At 39.1% G+C, this 22,070-nt stretch overlaps 1 protein-coding gene across 6 annotated transcripts in view; it reads left to right on the top strand.

Annotated features, from left to right (window-relative positions):
* The window catches only part of LOC137617116 (oviduct-specific glycoprotein-like), a 67,009-nt gene that overhangs the window by 28,327 nt on the left and 16,612 nt on the right, over positions 1–22,070 (top strand). For 5 of the 6 annotated variants that reach the window (XM_068346963.1, XM_068346962.1, XM_068346960.1 and 2 more), the window contains exons 5-12: positions 5,870–6,056; positions 8,356–8,492; positions 9,638–9,787; positions 10,400–10,555; positions 17,637–17,732; positions 18,504–18,865; positions 19,405–19,617; positions 21,438–21,629. In XM_068346963.1, the coding sequence (XP_068203064.1) occupies positions 5,870–6,056; positions 8,356–8,492; positions 9,638–9,787; positions 10,400–10,555; positions 17,637–17,732; positions 18,504–18,865; positions 19,405–19,617; positions 21,438–21,629 (1,493 nt within the window). The remainder of the gene's footprint in view (positions 1–5,869; positions 6,057–8,355; positions 8,493–9,637; positions 9,788–10,399; positions 10,556–17,636; positions 17,733–18,503; positions 18,866–19,404; positions 19,618–21,437; positions 21,630–22,070) is intronic. The other variant, XM_068346961.1, reaches the window with a different exon arrangement.

The following is a 22,070-nucleotide window of genomic DNA, read 5'->3' as shown; positions in this document are numbered from 1 at the left end:
AACCAACTACTGCTTTCAGGTAGACTCTAATCTTTAACCAACCACTGCTTTCAGGGTAGACTCTAGTCTTTAACCAACTACTACTTCCAGGATAGTCTCTAGTCTTTAACCAACTACTGCTTTCAGGTAGACTCTAATCTTTAACCAACCACTGCTTTCAGGATAGTCTCTACTCTTCAACCAACTACTGCTTTCAGGTAGACTCTAATCTTTAACCAACCACTGCTTTCAGGGTAGACTCTAGTCTTTAACCAACTACTGCTTTCAGGTAGACTCTAATCTTTAACCAACCACTGCTTTCAGGATAGTCTCTACTCTTCAACCAACTACTGCTTTCAGGTAGACTCTAATCTTTAACCAACCACTGCTTTCAGGGTAGACTCTAGTCTTTAACCAACTACTACTTCCAGGATAGTCTCTAGTCTTTAACCAACTACTGCTTTCAGGTAGACTCTAATCTTTAACCAACCACTGCTTTCAGGATAGTCTCTACTCTTCAACCAACTACTGCTTTCAGGTAGACTCTAATCTTTAACCAACCACTGCTTTCAGGGTAGACTCTAGTCTTTAACCAACTACTACTTCCAGGATAGTCTCTAGTCTTTAACCAACTACCGCTTTCAGGTAGACTCTAATCTTTAACCAACCACTGCTTTCAGGGTAGACTCTAGTCTTTAACCAACTACTGCTTTCAGGGTAGACTCTAGTCTTTAACCAACTACTGCTTTCAGGGTAGACTCTAGTCTTTAACCAACTACTGCTTTCAGGGTAGACTCTAATCTTTAACCAACTACTACTTCCAGGATAGTCTCTAGTCTTTAACCAACTACTGCTTTCAGGTAGACTCTAATCTTTAACCAACCACTGCTTTCAGGGTAGACTCTAGTCTTTAACCAACTACTGCTTTCAGGATAGTCTCTAGTCTTTAACCAACTACCGCTTTCAGGTAGACTCTAATCTTTAACCAACCACTGCTTTCAGGGTAGACTCTAGTCTTTAACCAACTACTACTTCCAGGATAGTCTCTAGTCTTTAACCAACTACTGCTTTCAGGTAGACTCTAATCTTTAACCAACCACTGCTTTCAGGATAGTCTCTACTCTTCAACCAACTACTGCTTTCAGGTAGACTCTAATCTTTAACCAACTACTGCTTTCAGGGTAGACTCTAGTCTTTAACCAACTACTACTTCCAGGATAGTCTCTAGTCTTTAACCAACTACCGCTTTCAGGTAGACTCTAATCTTTAACCAACCACTGCTTTCAGGGTAGACTCTAGTCTTTAACCAACTACTACTTCCAGGATAGTCTCTAGTCTTTAACCAACTACTGCTTTCAGGGTAGACTCTAGTCTTTAACCAACTACTGCTTTCAGGTAGACTCTAATCTTTAACCAACCACTGCTTTCAGGATAGTCTCTACTCTTCAACCAACTACTGCTTTCAGGTAGACTCTAATCTTTAACCAACCACTGCTTTCAGGGTAGACTCTAGTCTTTAACCAACTACTACTTCCAGGATAGTCTCTAGTCTTTAACCAACTACCGCTTTCAGGTAGACTCTAATCTTTAACTAACCACTGCTTTCAGGGTAGACTCTAGTCTTTAACCAACTACTACTTCCAGGATAGTCTCTAGTCTTTAACCAACTACTGCTTTCAGGGTAGACTCTAGTCTTTAACCAACTACTGCTTTCAGGTAGACTCTAATCTTTAACCAACCACTGCTTTCAGGATAGTCTCTACTCTTCAACCAACTACTGCTTTCAGGTAGACTCTAATCTTTAACCAACCACTGCTTTCAGGGTAGACTCTAGTCTTTAACCAACTACTACTTCCAGGATAGTCTCTAGTCTTTAACCAACTACCGCTTTCAGGTAGACTCTAATCTTTAACCAACCACTGCTTTCAGGGTAGACTCTAGTCTTTAACCAACTACTACTTCCAGGATAGTCTCTAATCTTTAACCAACCACTGCTTTCAGGGTAGACTCTAGTCTTTAACCAACTACTGCTTTCAGGTAGACTCTAATCTTTAACCAACCACTGCTTTCAGGATAGTCTCTACTCTTCAACCAACTACTGCTTTCAGGTAGACTCTAATCTTTAACCAACCACTGCTTTCAGGGTAGACTCTAGTCTTTAACCAACTACTACTTCCAGGATAGTCTCTAGTCTTTAACCAACTACTGCTTTCAGGTAGACTCTAATCTTTAACCAACCACTGCTTTCAGGATAGTCTCTACTCTTCAACCAACTACTGCTTTCAGGTAGACTCTAATCTTTAACCAACCACTGCTTTCAGGGTAGACTCTAGTCTTTAACCAACTACTGCTTTCAGGTAGACTCTAATCTTTAACCAACCACTGCTTACAGGGTAGACTCTAGTCTTTAACCAACTACTACTTCCAGGATAGTCTCTAGTCTTTAACCAACTACTGCTTTCAGGTAGACTCCAATCTTTAACCAACCACTGCTTTCAGGATAGTCTCTACTCTTCAACCAACTACTGCTTTCAGGTAGACTCTAATCTTTAACCAACCACTGCTTTCAGGGTAGACTCTAGTCTTTAACCAACTACTGCTTTCAGGGTAGACTCTAGTCTTTAACCAACCACTGCTTTCAGGATAGTCTCTACTCTTCAACCAACTACTGCTTTCAGGTAGACTCTAATCTTTAACCAACCACTGCTTTCAGGGTAGACTCTAGTCTTTAACCAACTACTACTTCTAGGATAGTCTCTAGTCTTTAACCAACTACCGCTTTCAGGTAGACTCTAATCTTTAACCAACCACTGCTTTCAGGGTAGACTCTAGTCTTTAACCAACTACTACTTCCAGGATAGTCTCTAGTCTTTAACCAACTACTGCTTTCAGGTAGACTCTAATCTTTAACCAACCACTGCTTTCAGGATAGTCTCTACTCTTCAACCAACTACTGCTTTCAGGTAGACTCTAATCTTTAACCAACCACTGCTTTCAGGGTAGACTCTAGTCTTTAACCAACTACTACTTCCAGGATAGTCTCTAGTCTTTAACCAACTACCGCTTTCAGGTAGACTCTAATCTTTAACCAACCACTGCTTTCAGGGTAGACTCTAGTCTTTAACCAACTACTACTTCCAGGATAGTCTCTACTCTTCAACCAACTACTGCTTTCAGGTAGACTCTAATCTTTAACCAACCACTGCTTTCAGGGTAGACTCTAGTCTTTAACCAACTACTACTTCCAGGATAGTCTCTACTCTTCAACCAACTACTGCTTTCAGGTAGACTCTAATCTTTAACCAACCACTGCTTTCAGGGTAGACTCTAGTCTTTAACCAACTACTACTTCCAGGATAGTCTCTAGTCTTTAACCAACTACCGCTTTCAGGTAGACTCTAATCTTTAACCAACCACTGCTTTCAGGGTAGACTCTAGTCTTTAACCAACTACTACTTCCAGGATAGTCTCTAGTCTTTAACCAACTACTGCTTTCAGGTAGACTCTAATCTTTAACCAACCACTGCTTTCAGGATAGTCTCTACTCTTCAACCAACTACTGCTTTCAGGTAGACTCTAATCTTTAACCAACCACTGCTTTCAGGGTAGACTCTAGTCTTTAACCAACTACTACTTCCAGGATAGTCTCTAGTCTTTAACCAACTACCGCTTTCAGGTAGACTCTAATCTTTAACCAACCACTGCTTTCAGGGTAGACTCTAGTCTTTAACCAACTACTGCTTTCAGGATAGTCTCTACTCTTCAACCAACTACTGCTTTCAGGTAGACTCTAATCTTTAACCAACCACTGCTTTCAGGGTAGACTCTAGTCTTTAACCAACTACTACTTCCAGGATAGTCTCTAGTTTTTAACCAACTACTGCTTTCACGCTAGACTCTAGTTTTTAACCAACTACTGCTTTCAGGGTAGACTCTAGCCTTTAACCAACTACTGCTTTCAGGGTAGACTCTAGTCTTTAACCAACTACTGCTTCCAGGATAGTCTCTACTCTTCAACCAACTACTGCTTCCAGGATAGTCTCTAGTCTTTAACCAACTGCTTCCAGGATAGTCTCTAGTCTTTGACTGCTTCCAGGATAGTCTCTAGTCTTTAACCAACTACTCCGTCCAAGATAGTCTCTAGTCTGTAACCAACTGCTGCTTCCAGGATAGTCTATAGTCTTTAACCAACTGCTTTAAAGATAGTCTCTAGTCTTTAACTGACTGTTTCCAGAGTTCTTTAGTTTTTAACCGACTGCTTCCAAAATAGTTTTCAGTATACACGATTGGTTCCAAAATAATTTATAGTCTTTAACCAACTGCTTCCAGGATAGTCTCCAATCTTTAACCAACTGCTTCCAGGATAGTCTCTAGTCTTTAACCGACTGTTTCCAAAATAGTTTTTAGCCCTTAACTGCCTCCATCCAAATTAGTTTATAGTCTTTAACCAACTTACCTTCCAGGATAGTCTCTAGTCTTTAACCGACTGCTTTCAAAATAGTTTGTCTTTAACCAACTGCTTCCAAAATAGTTTTTAGTCTTTAACCACTGGCTGCTTCCCAAATAGTTTTTAGTCTTTAACCACCGGCTACTTCCAAAATAGTTTTTAGCCTTTAACCAACTGCTTCCAAAATAGTTTTTAGTCTTTAACTGACTGCTTTGCAAATAGATTTTAGTCTTTAACCAACTGCTTCCCAAATAGTTTTTAGTCTTTAACCAACTGCTTCCCAAATAGTTTTTAGTCTTTAACCAACTGCTTCCCAAATAGTTTTTAGTCTTTAACCAACTGCTTCCAAAATAGTTTTTAGCCTTTAACCAACTGCTTCCAAAATAGTTTTATTCTTTAACCGACTGCTTCCCGAATAGTTTTTAATCTTTAACCACCGGCTGCTTCCAAAATAGTTTTTAGCCTTTAACCACCGGCTGCTTCCAAAATAGTTTTTAGTCTTTAAACAACTGCTTCCAAAATAGTTTTTAGCCTTTAACCAACTGCTTTCAAAATAGTTTTTAGTCTTTAACCACCGGCTGCTTCCAAAATAGTTTTTAGTCTTTAAACAACTGCTTCCAAAATAGTTTTTAGCCTTTAACCAACTGCTTTCAAAATAGTTTTTAGTCTTTAACCACCGGCTGCTTCCAAAATAGTTTTTAGTCTTTAACCAACTGCTTCCAAAATAGTTTTTAGTTTTTAACCGACTGCTTCGCAAATAGTTTTTAGTCTTTAACCAACTGCTTCCCAAATAGTTTTTAGTCTTTAACCAACTGCTTCCAAAATAATTTTTAGTCTTTAACCACTGGCTGCGTCCAAAATAGTTTTTAGTCTTTAACCACTGGCTGCTTCCAAAATAGTTTTTAGTCTTTAACCAACTGCTTCCAAAATAGTTTTTAGTCTTTAACCACCGGCTGCTTCCAAAATAGTTTTTAGTCTTTAACCAACTGCTTCCAAAATAGTTTTTAGTCTTTAACCAACTGCTTCCAAAATAGTTTTTAGTCTTTAACCAACTGCTTCCAAAATAGTTTTTAGTCTTTAACCACCGGCTGCTTCCAAAATAGTTTTTAGTCTTTAACCACCGGCTGCTTCCAAAATAGTTTTTAGTCTTTAACCACCAGCTGCTTCCAAAATAGTTTTTAGCCTTCAACCAACTGCTTCCAAAATAGTTTTTAGTCTTTAACCACTGGCTGCTTCCAAAATAGTCTTTAGTCTTTAACCAACTGTTTCCAAAATAGTTTTTAGTCTTTAACCAACTGCTTCCAAAATAGTTTTTAGTCTTTAACCACCGGCTGCTTCCAAAATAGTTTTTAGTCTGTAACCGGCTGCTTCCAAAATAGTTTGTAGTCTTCAACCAACTGCTTCCAGGATAGCCTCTAGTCTTTAACCACCTACATCTTTCAGGTCCTTCTGGGCGTTGGAGGCTGGAATGACTCCCGAAGCAACAAGTACTCCATCATGGTGGCCGACGCCAGCAAGAGGAGGAGGTTTGCAAAGGAGGTCGTCAAGTTACTTCTCGAATACGGCTTCGATGGCCTTGACCTTGACTGGGAGTACCCGGGCTATGAAAGCAAGCGGGAAGACAAGGAAGGTACTTGAGCTATGAGGTCAGCGGGTCGGAGAGAACCTGTTACACTGATGACAGACAGGGGGTCCTTATTTGGGAACTTGTTGGGTGTCATTTGAGAGCCTAAACATGTTGGAGGAAAGAGAGGGAAAGTTAGGGGTATCTCTGTTTAGATAACTGATTAAATGCTTATAGAAGTTGGGTCAGAGAGAGAGAGAGAGAGAGAGAGAGAGAGAGAGAGAGAGAGAGAGAGAGAGAGAGAGATGAGTCTTTAAGTCTGTTGGGTGTCATTTGAGAACCTAAACACGTTGGAGGATAGAGAGGGAAAGTTGGATCTGATTCTGTCTTTCCAGTTATGGATCTCTTAGTTTAAATAACTGATTATTTATAGAAGTTGGGTCAGAGAGAGAGAGAGAGAGAGAGAGAGAGAGAGAGAGAGAGAGAGAGAGAGAGAGAGAGAGAGAGAGAGAGTTAAATGAGTCTGGTAAGTCTGTTAAAAGCGTAAATGTAAAATGAACTAAAAGAGGAAAGGACCCATATCTAGTATAGAAAACTATTGAAGGATTTTAGCTTATGTAATATATTAAATATTTTTTTACCTATGATTTAATTTTTTGGTTTTATTGCTTTTGAAAACATTGTAGACATATATGGTAAAAACGTCCTTTTATAAGATGATTCATATCTGATTTATTAATATTTATTAAATGAGGGACATTTTTATACTTACATTATACATTGTCAAAAGAATTTACAATATTGAAATCTAAATTTTCAATTGATTGTTCTATTGAAATATCCTTTATGATCTGGACTTTAAACTTAATTTATTCAGCCTAACTTTCAGAGAATTCTATGATATTTCAGAAGTTTATTCATTCATGGATTAGAAGTGGACAAGCCCTTGCTAAACTGATATGCTTGGAAGGATAAATTTGAAATTTTCGTTTTATTTGTTATTGAAATTTCAATTATTCCATAGTGTAGTTGCCTTTAGTTGATTTTTGTCTTTGTTATTATTTTTGTTTTATTTATTATGTATGTTTTTATTATTTTTATTATTGAAGATTAACCCCATTGGTATTGTTATGCTTTTCCATTTTTTTTATTATGACTAATTCACTGAAACTTTTATAGTAGTTGAAATTATCATAGTATTTTATCTTATTTTATTTGATCATATCCAAAAGACTAAGAATTTGATTATTATTATGCCATTATCATATTTTATCTTTTTATTTTATTTGATCATATCCAAATGACTAAGAATTTCATAATTATAATGGCCATTGTCATAAGTCTTGTTTCAAGATCTAAGTAATTTTCACAATTCAATTTCTTAAATATCCATTCATTAAAATAGTTTTTACAATCGTTACTCAATCCATTCATGATAGCCTATTGGAAACGTCCCTGCTTGGCGATATGCCGGACTGGGGTTCGAGTCATGCTTAAGCAGAGTAGTTTCTAATAGTGTCTGCAACCCTACCATCCTTTAAGCCAAGGATGGGGGGTAGCCTATAGGTCTACCTGTTAAGTCATCAGCAGCTATTGCCTGGCCCTCCCTGTTCCTAGCTTGGCCAAGGCACTAGCCACCCGTTGAGATACTACCGCTAGAGAGTTATAGAGGTCCTCTGACTGACCAGATAGTATTAAATTGAATCCTTCTCTCTGATTACGGTTCATTTTCCCATTGCCTACACATACATCGTTTAGTGTGGCCTATTCACTTATTCTCCTCATACACCTGAAAAAAAGCTGAGATTACCAAATAATTCTTCTTCATCCAAGGGGTTAACTTCTGCACTGTAATTGTTCAGTGGCCACTTTCCTCTTGGTAATGGCAGAAGAGACTCTTTAGCTATGGTAAGCAGCTGTTCTATGAGAATGAGACTCCTAAGTCAAACCATTATTCTCTAGTCTTGAGTAGTTCTATAGCCTCTGTGCCATGGTCTTTCACTGTCTTGGGTTAGAGTTCTCTTGCTTGAGGGTACACTCGGACACACTATTCTCTCTTATTTCTCTTTCTCTTGTTTTTTTAAAGTTTTTATAATTTATATAAGAAATATTTATTCTAATGTTGTTACTGTTCTTAAAATATTTTATTTTTCCTTGTTTCCTTTCCTCACCGGGCTATTTTCCCTGTTGGAGCCCCTGGTATTATAGCATCCTGCTTTTCCAACTGAGGTTGTAGCTTAGCAAGTAATAATAATAATATGTATATATGGTCAATCTCTAGGGCATTGTCTTGCTTGATAGGGCAGTGTCACTGTCCCTTACTTCTGCCATTCATGAGCACCTTTTAAACCTTTAAATACTTCAGGGTTCACCCACTGGGTTGAAGACCTCAAAACGGCCCTGAGTCCTCACGGAATGCTGCTGACGACCGCCGTCGGAGCCGCGAAGAGAGTTATCGACAGGGGATACGATGTCCCCAGAATTATGAAGCATTTTGATTTCGTAAGTCAATTTTCTAAAATAATTTGCTTTTAGACTTTATAAAAATATGATTAGGATATGTACGTCATGTTACGTATATTTTTATTATATATTTACATAGAGTTTTGTATTATAGTCATTAAGTAACTTGTACTATAGGCATGCATATATTGTGAATATACTTGAATTTTTAGATAAAGTTTAGAATTGCATCTTTTTTATTAATATGCATAGAATAAATATATTAGGTGAAATGACAGATTTGCATACACTTTCATGTAAACAAATACATTTAATTTTTGTATTTTAAACATAAGGTCTCTTCTCAACAAATAATTATAGATACGTTACAAAAATAGATTACATACATAATTAATGTCACATTAGCCACTTGCGTATACAGTAATGAAGCAATATCTGATAAACAAGTTACAGTAATTATTCATTGTAATTTGTATTAACCACATCACTTTTATCAGGGTCTATTTCAATACTTTGAAGATAAAGAGGACTAATGGATAAACTGTTTTATCTGGATTTTGCTTAGAATATCAGTTTTTACGTCTTATAGATATGTTTGACCTTTTTACGCATAATGTATAAAGTATTATCCTCAATTTTACCATCTGAAGGTAGATTTAATACCATAAAGTTGATATGCTTAATAAATCAATAGGTATTTGTTATGACAAAAAGTATACAAGCGAGGTCGATTGTAATAATCGTCCCTCTTTCTAGTTGGCCCCATAGTGGAATATTTCCCACAGTGCATTTTATTTTCAATATTTACCATCATAAGGTAGATTGAATCCATAAAGCAATTTGATAAGCCCAATAAATCAGTAGGTATTTATTCTGACAAAAAGTATACAAGTGAGTTCCATTTTGATAATCATCCCTCTCTCTAGATGGCCTCGTAGTATTTACTACAGTGCACTTCACGCGTGCTCTGTAGGCGTTACTTAAGGGTTTTTGCAAGGCTCCATAGGCCCCTAGCTTCACTTACTTTATAGCCCTCTACTTTATCTTCAATTCCCACCACCCTTCTTGCTCTCCAACCTCTTTTGACTTTTACTGAATAGTGTAACTGCAAGGTTTTACTTGTGTGCCAAGTGGCCTCACATTCCCCAGCCCAGGTTCCATAAATCTAATCCTTTCTCTAATAGATCAATGTTATGGCGTATGACTTCCATGGATCCTGGGAGAGAGTGGTGGCCCACCATTCGCCGCTGTATCCGGAAAAAGGACAGAATCCAGAATTTAACGCCGATTTTGCCGTGAATTACTGGATCCAAAAAGGAGCACCAGCCAATAAAGTAAGTGGTTTTGTTTTTAGATTCCATGGTGCTTTGGCTCTACAGGGGCTCTGTGCAACTTTGCACCCATTTTTGCTATACAAGAAAGTTCTGTTTAGTCATTTTCAGATGTAACAAATGGGATTTATTATCAGCAAAATTGGGATATCTTTTAGTCAACTTCATGGAACTCTTAAGACCAAGAGCTGTATACATTATCATGTAAAAATGCATGTCGTTTAATCCTTGCAAATAATGCAGGAGCTCTATAAGATGTTTTGAATCCTTGGAGATGGTGTTGGAGGTTCCCTTGTAAATGTTCACATTTCATATCATTGGAGATAGCGTTGGGGTTCCCTTGTAAAAGTTCACGTTTCACATCATTGGAGATAGCATTGGAGGTTCCCGTGTGCAAGTTCACGTTTCACATCATTGGAGATAGCATTGGAGGTTCCCTTGTGCAAGTTCACGTTTCACATCATTGGAGATAGCATTGGAGGTTCCCTTGTAAAAGTTCTTTAACCCTAAAGAGCTCCATTTGAGGAGATCCCGCTTTAATACCTAATGAAAATAATCAATAAAATTGTTTGCTCATCCTCATGAAACTGAGATTACATATTTAAATCTTTGCAGATAGTGTTAGGAGTTCCATTATATGGAAGGTCCTGGACCCTAGCCAGCTCATCCAACAGCCCTGGATCCCCAGCCAGTGGAGCTGGAAAACAAGGCAAGTACGTCAAGGAAAGAGGACACATGGCCTACTTCGAGTGCTGTTTAGCCCACCAGCAAGTAAGTAATTATAGCTCCTTATTGCCATAATGAAACTGTGTACTTTCTTTCGAATAGTTGATTGTGATATAATCTCTAGATTCAAAGAGATTCAAAGAGCCATTATTTTATAGAAAATTGTATAAGGTGTCTTATATTTTGTGATTTTTGCAAACTTCCTCTTTAACAGGGGAGAATGTCATAATTTGAGGGTTATTGTTCATAAAATCTTTTCATAATAAGCTGCCCTTTGTTTTTGCAACTTGGTCTTAATTTGTCTTTACACTGTGAAAAGAGATTGTCACTAAAGGCATACAAATGTAGAAGTTAAGTTCAGGGTTCATCCAGCTTGATCTTTTTATGTCCTTTACTTTTAGAAATAGGAAGTAAATAATTGCCTGCCTTTCCCTGTACTTTCTGATTAGAAGAAGAGTTTGTCATTACTCCAGATCTACACTAACATTTTTTTCTATCAGTGACTGCGCTTGATTAAGGACAATATACCAGCTTCGGTTGCTGCTTCCTAATAGAATACCTGATGACATTAATTTGGAAATTGTAACAGGGGATGTGCTATGATTCATATTTACATACTGTACATAGTGACCAGGTCATTTACCTGGTAAGATCTATGGTATTATATTTAGTACATTTTTTTAACAAATCTATAGAATAAGTTTACTTGATTACATGTACTCATGGAATCGTAGCTGTTCTCGGAAGTTCAGCCGTGAAAACACAAATATCGCTTTCTTCTTATGTAAACCTTCTCAAGATCCAGTTTTGTCGTTATGCCTCAACACAAATACTGTAGACCTCGCAGGAGCTAGATCATTGAGATGGAAGTAGGTCTTTCTATTATTTACTAGTCTTTCATGATAAATAAATTATGTTAAGTCCAATGTATGTACTGTAAAGGCAGGTTTTTGGCTCATGTGTTTATGGCAAATAATATATTGTAGCTTAGGTTATGTGGGTATCTTCTATCACAGGCATTCTTTAGAATAGAAGTTGGATGTTCCTTGATATATCTTTGTATGCACACACATCAGATACTGCAACTCCTGATTTTTCTTTCTGTCAGAAGAAATTTGCAAACCATGATCTTCTCCCATTTTAGCATATATTCATCCCATTTTAGCTTATATTCATCCCATTTTAGCACATATTCATCCCATTTTAGCACACATTCATCCCATTTTAGCACACATTCATCCCATTTTAGCACACATTCATCCCATTTTAGCACACATTCATCCCATTTTAGCACATACTTATCCCCTTTCAGCATATACTCATTCCATTTTATTACATATCTCATTTTAGCCCATAGTCATCCCATTTTATCACATTCATTCCATTTTAGCACATAATCATCCCATTTTAGCCCATAATCATCCCATTTTATCACATATCTCATTTTAGCTCATAGTCATCCCATTTTAGCACATACTTATCCCCCTTCAGCACATACTCATCCCATTTTATCACATAATACTGCAACATCCACTGATTCTTCCTTGCTAGTTAATTCCTGTAAACTGTAACCTCTCCTTATTAGTTTACAATTAGGCACTTTAGCACAGACCTACAGATATTCTTAATTTTAATCATCTGCAATGCCTAAATACGGCTAGCCATATGTCAAGAAGCCTTGTACAGCATAAGTCTTATATGGTTATTTTTATGTGGTTATTCACATCATATTCTTAATCCTTTGGGTGTGCCTTTTTCTATTCCACTATGGCCCTCCTCAGGACTGCATTTGAATGTCCTTGCTTCATCATATACTTGGCACACTTTCCTTTACTTATTAATTCTTTTCAGTGCAGTTTTTCAGCATTTGTTAACTCTTACTGATTAAACATTGCCTTGTTTATTATTTCTATCTTCTATTACATATATGATAATGCAATTCTTTTTATATGATAGTCATCTTCAGTTCTACCCCTCCACTCTCTTTACTCCCTATGTTTAATTTTGCCGATTGGACATTCTAAAGCGAGAAAGTTTATTCCTTTCTGAATTGTTCCGTGAAGATGGTATGAATGATTTTGAAATTCAGATTATTGACATTTTTTGGCTATGACAATGTCTATATTTCATGTTTCAAATAGTTTTTTTGATAAAAACATTTTGTTTAATTGCTGAAATGACCTGATTTGAAAATTCAGATTATTGACATTTTTTGGTTATGAGAATGTCTATATTTCATGTTTCAAATAGTTTTTCTGGGCTTGAACCTGTGCTGGCCAGTGAATAAGCTCCTATTAGCACTTATTCTTAGGTAATTTACTGCTAAATATACCAGAGAAAAAATGTAAAGGAGTGCTAGGTTAACTAGCTCGCTCACCTATTGGTGTCGGTATGGAATTGGGCGTATAATCCAGAGGTCCCGCACTATTTAGATTCATCCACGACAAAGACCCCAATAGAGGAGAGCCGTTCAACCTCACTCGGCACCACCAACTCTGCATCCGCTCAGAACCCAACTCCTTTTTAGCACGCCTGTGTGGTAACCCGCTTGTTTGTGCTCTCGTGTTTTCGCCTTATTTTTCGTGGATTATGGCTTCTACATCGGTTTCCCAGGAGACACCGTCTAAGTTAAGTACCAAGCTATGTTTTGCTGTGTTTTGAGCAATCTAGATCGTTTAATATTTAAATTATAGGAGTTTATCCTCTTCGATCATCTCGGTCTTGCTCGATTCCGGCGGAAATATGATCCCGCAAGTTACCAAGCCCGGGGTAGGAAGAAGCTCCGCCCGTATACCTCCACTCAGTTCCGGCAACAGCAGAGTAGCTCGTCCGTTTTCCGGCAGCCTCTTCCTCCATCTCCTGCTGTTCCTGCACAGCCTTCCACCTCTCAGGCTCCTTCCTCGGACGACTACGTCACCGTTCTGCTCCCTAAGAGCCAGCTTCCCGGTGCCTCCACCACCTCTCCAGCCTTTAACCAATCTTATGAGGCTCAAGGCTCTTCCCAGGGTTATAACAGAGGTAGAGGCTACCACCGTGGTTCATACCAGAACAGAGGTAGAGGTAGATTCTTTCGCAAGGGAAAGAACTTCCGAGGCGGACGTGGAGGCAACTCCTCAAGCCAATACTGAGGTGCAGCGGGTAGGGGGGAGGCTTTATGCCTTCCGCGACAAATGGAGGTTCAGTCCCTGGGCTTTCAGTATCATCTCCAAGGGACTGGGGTGGAGTTGGATTCAAGGACCTCCTCCACCGAACAGATTTCATCAGCATTCCACTCCGGACCTAGTCGAATTTGTCCAGGACCTGTTACAAAAGAACGCCATACAAGAAACGAAACACCTGAAGTTTCAGGGTCGGCTGTTCAGTGTCCCGAAGAAGGATTCGGACAAGAGAAGAGTGATTCTAGACCTATCCCTTCTCAACTTGTCCATTCAATGCGACAAGTTTCGAATGCTTACCGTCTCGCAGGTGCGGACCTTACTTCCCCGTGGGGCCGTCACCACCTCTATCGATCTTACAGACGCCTATTATCACGTCCCGATAGCGAGACACTTCCGTCCGTATCTAGGCTTCCGCCTAGGAAACAAAAATTACTCCTTCAAGGTGATGCCTTTCGGGCTCAACATCGCCCCAAGGATCTTCACAAAGTTAGCAGAAGTTGCTGTTCAGGAACTCAGAAATCAAGGGATTCAAGTAGTAGCCTATCTGGACGACTGGCTCATTTGGTCAGACACCTCCCAAAATTGCCTAAAAGCCACTCACAGAGTCATCCAATACCTTCAATCTCTAGGCTTCCAGATCAACTTCAAGAAGTCCCGTCTTCTTCCGAAATCAAAGTTCCAATGGCTCGGCCTGCAATGGGATCTTATATCTCACACTCTGTGTCTTCCCAAACCCAAGAGGTTAGAGATTGCAATGAACACCAAACGCTTTCTCAAAGACAAAGTAAGTTCCAGACGACTCCAAGAGAGGATCCTAGGGTCCCTTCAATTTGCTTCAGTGACGGATCTACTTCTGAAAGCAAAATTGAAAGATATCAATCGTGTCTGGCGTTCGAGGGCGAACCGGAAGCTCCGGGACAGGAAAGTCCGCCTTCCTCCCATTCTCCGGGAAAGACTTCTACCTTGGACAAGAGCCAACAATCTGTCAAAGTCAGTTCCCCTTCGATTTCCGCCTCCGAAGTTAATCATTCACACGGACGCATCCCTATCAGGTTGGGGAGGCTATTCTCAGCTCAGGAAAGTTCAAGGTCTTTGGTCTCCCTTATTCCGCCAATTTCACATCAATGTGCTGGAGGCCATGGCAGTTCTTCTAACCCTGAAACGTCTCGCTCCATCCAAGAGACAACACCTTCGTCTGGTTCTCGACAGCGAAGTGGTGGTCCGCTGCCTCAACAGAGGCGGATCAAAATCAGGGTCTCTGAACCATGTTCTAGTAGCCATATTCTCCCTAGCAGCCTCGAACCGTTGGCATCTTTCAGCTGTCCACCTGGCGGGAGTCCGGAACGTAGTTGCAGACGCCTTGTCCCGGACCTCCCCTCTAGAATCGGAATGGTCACTCGATCTAAAGTCATTCCGGTGGATTCTCTCTCGGGTTCCGGGTCTCCAAGTGGACCTCTTCGCCACGGAGTCCAACCACAAATTGAGAGTATATGTGGCTCCCAATCTAGACCCTCAGGCCTACGCCACAGACGCCATGTCACAGAATTGGGACATCTGGGAAAGGATTTATCTCTTTCCCCCGGTGAATCTTTTCCTGAAAGTTCTAGACAAACTGAGATCCTTCAAGGGACGAGTAGCCTTGGTCGCACCCAACTGGCCCAAGAGCAATTGGTACCCTCTCCTGCGAGAGTTGAGACTACATCCTCACCCGATACCCAATCCGGTTCTGTCTCAGATAGTACAAACGCGTTGTGTACGCTTTCTCAAACATTCAGAGCGCCCTAACTTTATGGACTTCATGAAGTTTGCGGCCATGCATGGTGCCAATATCGATCCTCAAAACACCCTGTTCATAGAATCAGATAAACGGGATTCCACCATCCGCCAATATGATTCTGCGGTTAAAAAGTTGGCTAAATTTTTGATAGACTCAGACGTACACTGTATGAACTTGAACCTTACAGTCACTTTCTTTAGAACTTTATTAGAATCAGGTCTGGCAGCCAATACTATCACCACTATTAAATCTGCCTTGAAAAAGATCTTCCTAGTGGGTTTTAACATAGACTTAACCGACTCTTTGTTAGCTTCAATTCCGAAAGCCTGTGCCAGACTGAAACCGGTTACTCGTCCTACCCCGGTTACCTGGTTCCTTAATGATGTACTCAAATTGGCTTCTGATACCATTAACAGTTCTTGTGATTACATTCCCCTTCTCAGGAAAACACTTTTACTGGTGAGTTTGGCTTCCGGGGCAAGAATTTCTGAACTGGCAGCTTTGTCAAGAGACCCGGGTCATATTGAGTTCCTTCCTTCGGGAGAGGTCCTTCTTTCACCTAACAAATTCTTTTTAGCTAAGAACGAAGACCCTCAGAACAGATGGTCCTCCTGGAAAATTGTTCCCCTCACGCAAGATCCGTCTCTGTGCCCTGTTACTACTCTTAAGTCTTATTTATCCCGGACCTCCTCTAACTCCTCCGGGCCTCTATTCGTTAGAGAACAAGGCGGTACCATTACCATTAAAGGGATCAGGCAACAAATTTTGTATTTTATTAAACAAGTTAGCCCTGACTCTTTTCCTCTTGCACATGACATCAGAGCGGTTGCTACTTCGGTGAACTTTTTTCACCACATGAATTTTACGGATCTTTCTAGGTATACAGGGTGGAAGTCACCGTCAGTGTTCAAGAAACACTATCTTAAACATTTGGAAGCCCTTAAATTTCCTACAGTAGCTGCAGGGAGCGTAGTTACCCCCAGGTAACTCACATGTTAATTCCTTGTCATTTTATCTCTCCCCCTTACCTGCCTCATTTATACCCTATTTGTATTCGTTGGTTTCGCACCTGATTACTATTACTATATTTGTAAATTTTTGACTCCTGAGTATCTGTATATATCATCACTCACGGCATTATTATACCTTACCTTTTTTGTCAATTGTTCTACCAAGTGGATTTATGTTCTTTTTAAGATACCCTTATAGCTGTTTTTGGCACTCATCTCTGATTAAAGTAACTTGTATTTCCCTTATGTTTATGTTTTTTCCTTTATTTTGCAAGTTTGGTGACATTTCTCTTGTATATATTCACTGGCCGGCACAGGTTCAAGCCCAGAAAAGGGATTTTGACGTAGGAAAAATCTATTTCTGGGCGAGGGACCTGTGCCGCCCAGTGAACCCTCCCAGCTCCTCTCCCTTGGAGTCCCCAAACTTTGGGTGCTAAGGAGTTGGGTTCTGAGCGGATGCAGAGTTGGTGGTGCCGAGTGAGGTTGAACGGCTCTCCTCTATTGGGGTCTTTGTCGTGGATGAATCTAAATAGTGCGGGACCTCTGGATTATACGCCCAATTCCATACCGACACCAATAGGTGAGCGAGCTAGTTAACCTAGCACTCCTTTACATTTTTTCTCTGGTATATTTAGCAGTAAATTACCTAAGAATAAGTGCTAATAGGAGCTTATTCACTGGGCGGCACAGGTCCCTCGCCCAGAAATAGATTTTTCCTACGTCAAAATCCCTTTTTTAATAAAAACATTTTGTTTAATTGCTGAAATGACCTTTTTGTATATTCGTCCAAGTGCCTTGTCCTGTACACAACAAATTTCTAACCAGGGTACCGATCAATTTACTTTTTCTTTAAAGCAGCCGCTTTCGGACCCAGGTACCTATGTATTTACTTTTTCTTTAAGAATCACAGGGAAAACTTCATTTTAGTATCCCATGCGTAGTAAATTCAACCATTTTCTAAGGTTTTTGTTTATAAAATCATCTTTCAAATGCTCTTTTAGATGTAAAAAAAAATCAGTTGAGAAACAAAAATATTGAGATAGCGTTTGAAGTAACCCCAAAATAACATTGCTTTAATGGGGTCGAGTCACCCTCTGTAAGGCTCATTTATAGACTGAATCTATTGAGAAAGTAACTAAAAAAACGCTTTAATACTATATTTATTTATCAAATCCTTCAAGGATGGCTGGGCCAAGATAACTGGAGATGGTGGACCATACCTGACGAAGGATGACCAGTGGGTTGGTTATGACGACGTCGAAGCTGTGGTTAAAAAGGTAAGAGCCAGTGTTGTAGCTAAGTGGGGAGGGGGTCCTTCTTGAAAATGCCCCCGGGTCTTCGAGAGATGGGGGGCCTTCAAAGCAGTGTCAGGTTATAAAAGTATGTAAGTATACTGTACATTTAAAATTACCACCAGCTCACCAGGGTATGAGCAAGGCTAAGGGGGCTGGTGGGGCGTTCATGAAAACACCCCCTGGGTCTCCAAGAGATGGGGGACCCCTCCAAAGCAGTGTCAGATTATAAAAGTATGTAAGTATACATTTAAAATCAGCACCAGCTCACCAAGGTACGGGCAAAAGGGCCTCTTTACTAACTCAATCTCAAAATCTTTTGCCATGGCCTTAGTAAGATGTTCTTATCAAAATTCTCATTAATATAATTTGTCCATAAGCATCTTACTGTGACTAATTCTATAAGATCTTTGTGTAGTGTTTTCCTGTTATGATATGCAAATAAGAAACATTGGTAGTCTTTGAAATTGTTCAAATGTGAAATTGCATGGAAGGGAAATATTAGTTTTTTAAATGAAACTGTAAAGTACTCAAGAACTTGAATATGTTTCCACCTGACCAAGTTTTGATGCCTCTTTGTTCCTTGCATAAGTAGTTCAATTTCTCCCTCACATTCGTTGTTTCATATTTAATTTTCCAGGATTGACCGTAATTTTTCTTTGTGATTCAAACTAATTTTTGTACACTTGATAAAAATATTTTGATGCTTAAATTCATAACACAGTTTACAAATTTTACAATTTCCATTTTCAACAGGCACAATACGCTCTTGAGAAAGGCCTCGGGGGCATCATGGTCTGGGACACCGTATCGGATGACTTTAGCAATGCCTGCGGCCAGGGCCACAACCCTCTCCTCACAGCCATTAATAGGACACTCCAAGGAGATCCCCCTCCTAAAGGTAGTGCCTCTAGCAGCACCTCCCCACCTCCCAGGGACCCACCCAGTGATGCTGGATCACGATCAAGCAACTTCATTCGAGCCTTTCCTTGGACGCAACCCGTCGCTGGAAATGGAGGAAGTGGGAACGTAATTGGCGGAACCTCTAGTATCAAAAGTTCTAGTTTTGGAGGGGGCACATCACAAAACTCAGACCTCCCTTATGAGTGGCTGGCATGGTAAAGTCTTTTTTATTTTAATTTGTATTTGGGAGATCATTTTGTACTAGAAGAGACTCTTTAGCTATGGTAAGAAGCTCTCCTAGGAGAAGGACACTCCAAAATCAAACCATTGTTCTCTGGTCTTGGATAGTGCCAAATAGCCTCTGTACCATGGCCTTCAACTGTCTTGGGTTTCAGTTCTCTTACTTGAGGGTACACTCGGGCACACTATTCTATCTTATTTCTCCTCCTCTTGTGTTTTTGAAGTCTTTATAGTTTATATTTGAAAGATTTATTTTAATGTTGTTACTGTTCTTAAAATATTTAATTTTAATGGTTATTTACTTATCTTGCAGTTTCCTTATTTCCTTTCCTTACTGGGCTATTTTCCCTGTTGGAGCCCTCGGGCCTATAGCATTCTGCTTTTCTAACTAAGGTTGTGGCTTAGCTAATAATGATAATGATAATAATAATATTTTATAATAATAATAAGCATGTTTAATGGTGATTCATCTTTAGATATAAATGATTACTAAAGTGCATTTCAATTCCCTCAGGCCGATCTTCAGTAACAGTCCACCTACTAATCAGAACGTTCAGTCGAACACAGGATCCCAATTTGTCACTCCCCCTTCGGTGACTACTTCTACCCGTTTTGGTTCCCCTTTTACTTCCCGATTCTCCAACAATCTTGGAGGAACAACGACTAGGGGATCAATTGGCTCTGGCTTAGAACAAACGACCAAGCCTCCGTATGATTGGTTGTCTTGGTAAGATCAATTATCGAAGTCTTATTTCATCATCATCTCCTCCCACGCCTATCAACGCAAAGGGCCTCGGTTAGATTTCGCCTGTCGTCTCTATCTTGAGCTTTTAAATCAATACTTCACCATTCATCATCTCCCACGTCACGTTTCATAGTCCTCAGCCATGTAGGTCTGGGCCTTCCAACTCTTCTAGTGCCTTGTGGAGCCCAGTGGAAAGTTTGGTGAACTAATCTCTCTTTGGGAGTAAGAAGAACATGCCCAAATCATCTCCATCTACATCAACCCCTCACTATGATCTCATCTACATATGGCCCCTGAGTAATCTATGCATTAGATTGATCCTACAATCTTTTGATGTTAAATATACTGGCTTCGGATCCAGACTAGATATAATGACACTTGGGTTTTGGTCACAGTATTTGAATTGAAAAACTATGGCATTTGATTTCCTCCTCCTAGATAAGATTTTCTGTCATTTTAACTGTCAAATAGTAAATAGCTTTAGTCAGTCTATGGAAAGTGAAAGTGACAGAAAGTCTTATTTAGAAGGAGGACATTTTTAATTCCAAATACTGTGACCAAAACCTCAGTGTCATTATCTAGTCTGGATCTCAAGCAAATGGATTCAACTTCAAACGATTGTAGGTTCAATCTAATGCCTAGAAGACCTTTCATACACTAAAGCAATCCATGAAAATATCTTCAGAGTCTTTAGCATGTGTTCTTTAGGTAACTGCCGTAATAAATCGCCAGTAATAACATTCAATATCTGATCGTAGGTTGAAGAAAATATCAATCGATTAAATGAATTTGCTTGGCATAAAACAATAAGTTCAGAACCCAATATTTTGAGGTAGATAAAAGTACATTTTATTTCATATCCAAAATAAATCTTCACCAGAAATATATTCAATGGATTATTTCCAATTCACATATGTGGTTTTAGGATCATGACTAGTTAAAGATCGTCCATTTTGATCAAGTACTTTATATGTATTTCTATTCTCGGTAATTATGGAATCGAAGGATTTAGTTACAACTTTTTGAATTGATCAACTCTCTTGGTCACTAAAAGAAGTTAAAATTTACCTAAATATGCCCAGATTTCATTTCTTACTGATGTATATTATAGTCCCTGGTACACCTCGTTTCGAAGAGGTGCATCCTGCGACATCCTTACTGCTCGGCGAGTAACCTTCCAGTTAGTGTAAGAAGAGATGGCAGAGGTGGTGGTCGGGGCAAAACAGGAAATCGCCGCTCAGTAAGGGTGTGGCTGGATGCCTTCATCAGAGCAAGGTTTACCAGAAATTTCTGTGTCCAACTGTATATGTATACATATAATACTGTATATATACAGTGTATATATATATATATATATATATATATATATATATATATATATATATATATATATATATATATATATATATATATATATATATATATATATATATATATATATATATATATATATATATATATATATATATATATATATATATATATAGATATATATATATATATATCTGGGTGGGGATACCTTAACATAGTGAAAGTGATTGTTGTGTATTGCCTAGATCAGCAAAGCTGTACTAGTCAGGGCCACCCAAACTAGGTTGTTTGCTGTGAGTAATCAAACTAAAGTCCCCGCCAACACCAATCTTCAGTGGCCAGCTTGGTGATGAAAGCTGGCCAGACCCCAGACATGAATAAGGACTTGTCTAAGGCCTTTGTCCTGCAGTGGGCTAGAAACTGCTGCATTTGTTGTAGTTTGTATATTCATAGATACATACACACAGTAATGTTTATTGTCCTCATTTCAGGCCTATCTTCAGTAATGCTCAACCGGACAACAATAACGTCCAATCCAACACAGGGTCACAGTTTGTCTCTCCCCCATCGGTTTCCTCCTCTACTTCTCGGTTCTCCAACAACGTAGGAGGAACAACGAACAAAGTGTCGGGCACATCTGTCCCTGGGCAGACCAACAAACAATACTATGATTGGCAGTCCTGGTGAGTCTTTCGACTCTAAGTCTTAAAGCCACACTTCCTGGGTAGTGCCATAGCCTCTGTACTATGGTCTTCCGCTGTCTTGGGTTAGAGTTCTCTTGCTTTTGAAGGTACACTCGGGCACAATATTTTATCTTTACTCTTCTTCCTCTTGTTTTTTAAAGTTTTTATTGTTTATATATGAAAGATCTATTTTAATGTTGTTACTGTTCTTGAAATATTGTATTTTAATTGTTCATTACTTATCATAGAGTTTATTTATTTCGTTGTTTCCTTTCCTCACTAGGCTATTTTTCCCTGCTGGAGCCATTGGGCTTATAGCATCTTGCTTTTTTAACTATGTTTGTATAGCTTTGCTAGTAATAATAATAATAATAATAATAATAATAATATCTTTGGTCTTGGAAGGGAAATAATGAATCGGGTAAACTATAGTCTTCTTTT

The sequence above is a fragment of the Palaemon carinicauda genome, chromosome 23 (assembly GCF_036898095.1).
Source record: "Palaemon carinicauda isolate YSFRI2023 chromosome 23, ASM3689809v2, whole genome shotgun sequence".
Lineage (NCBI taxonomy): Eukaryota > Metazoa > Arthropoda > Malacostraca > Decapoda > Palaemonidae > Palaemon > Palaemon carinicauda.
Note: the sequence above shows the minus strand (reverse complement) of the source record. Positions and strands in the feature narration are given on the sequence as shown.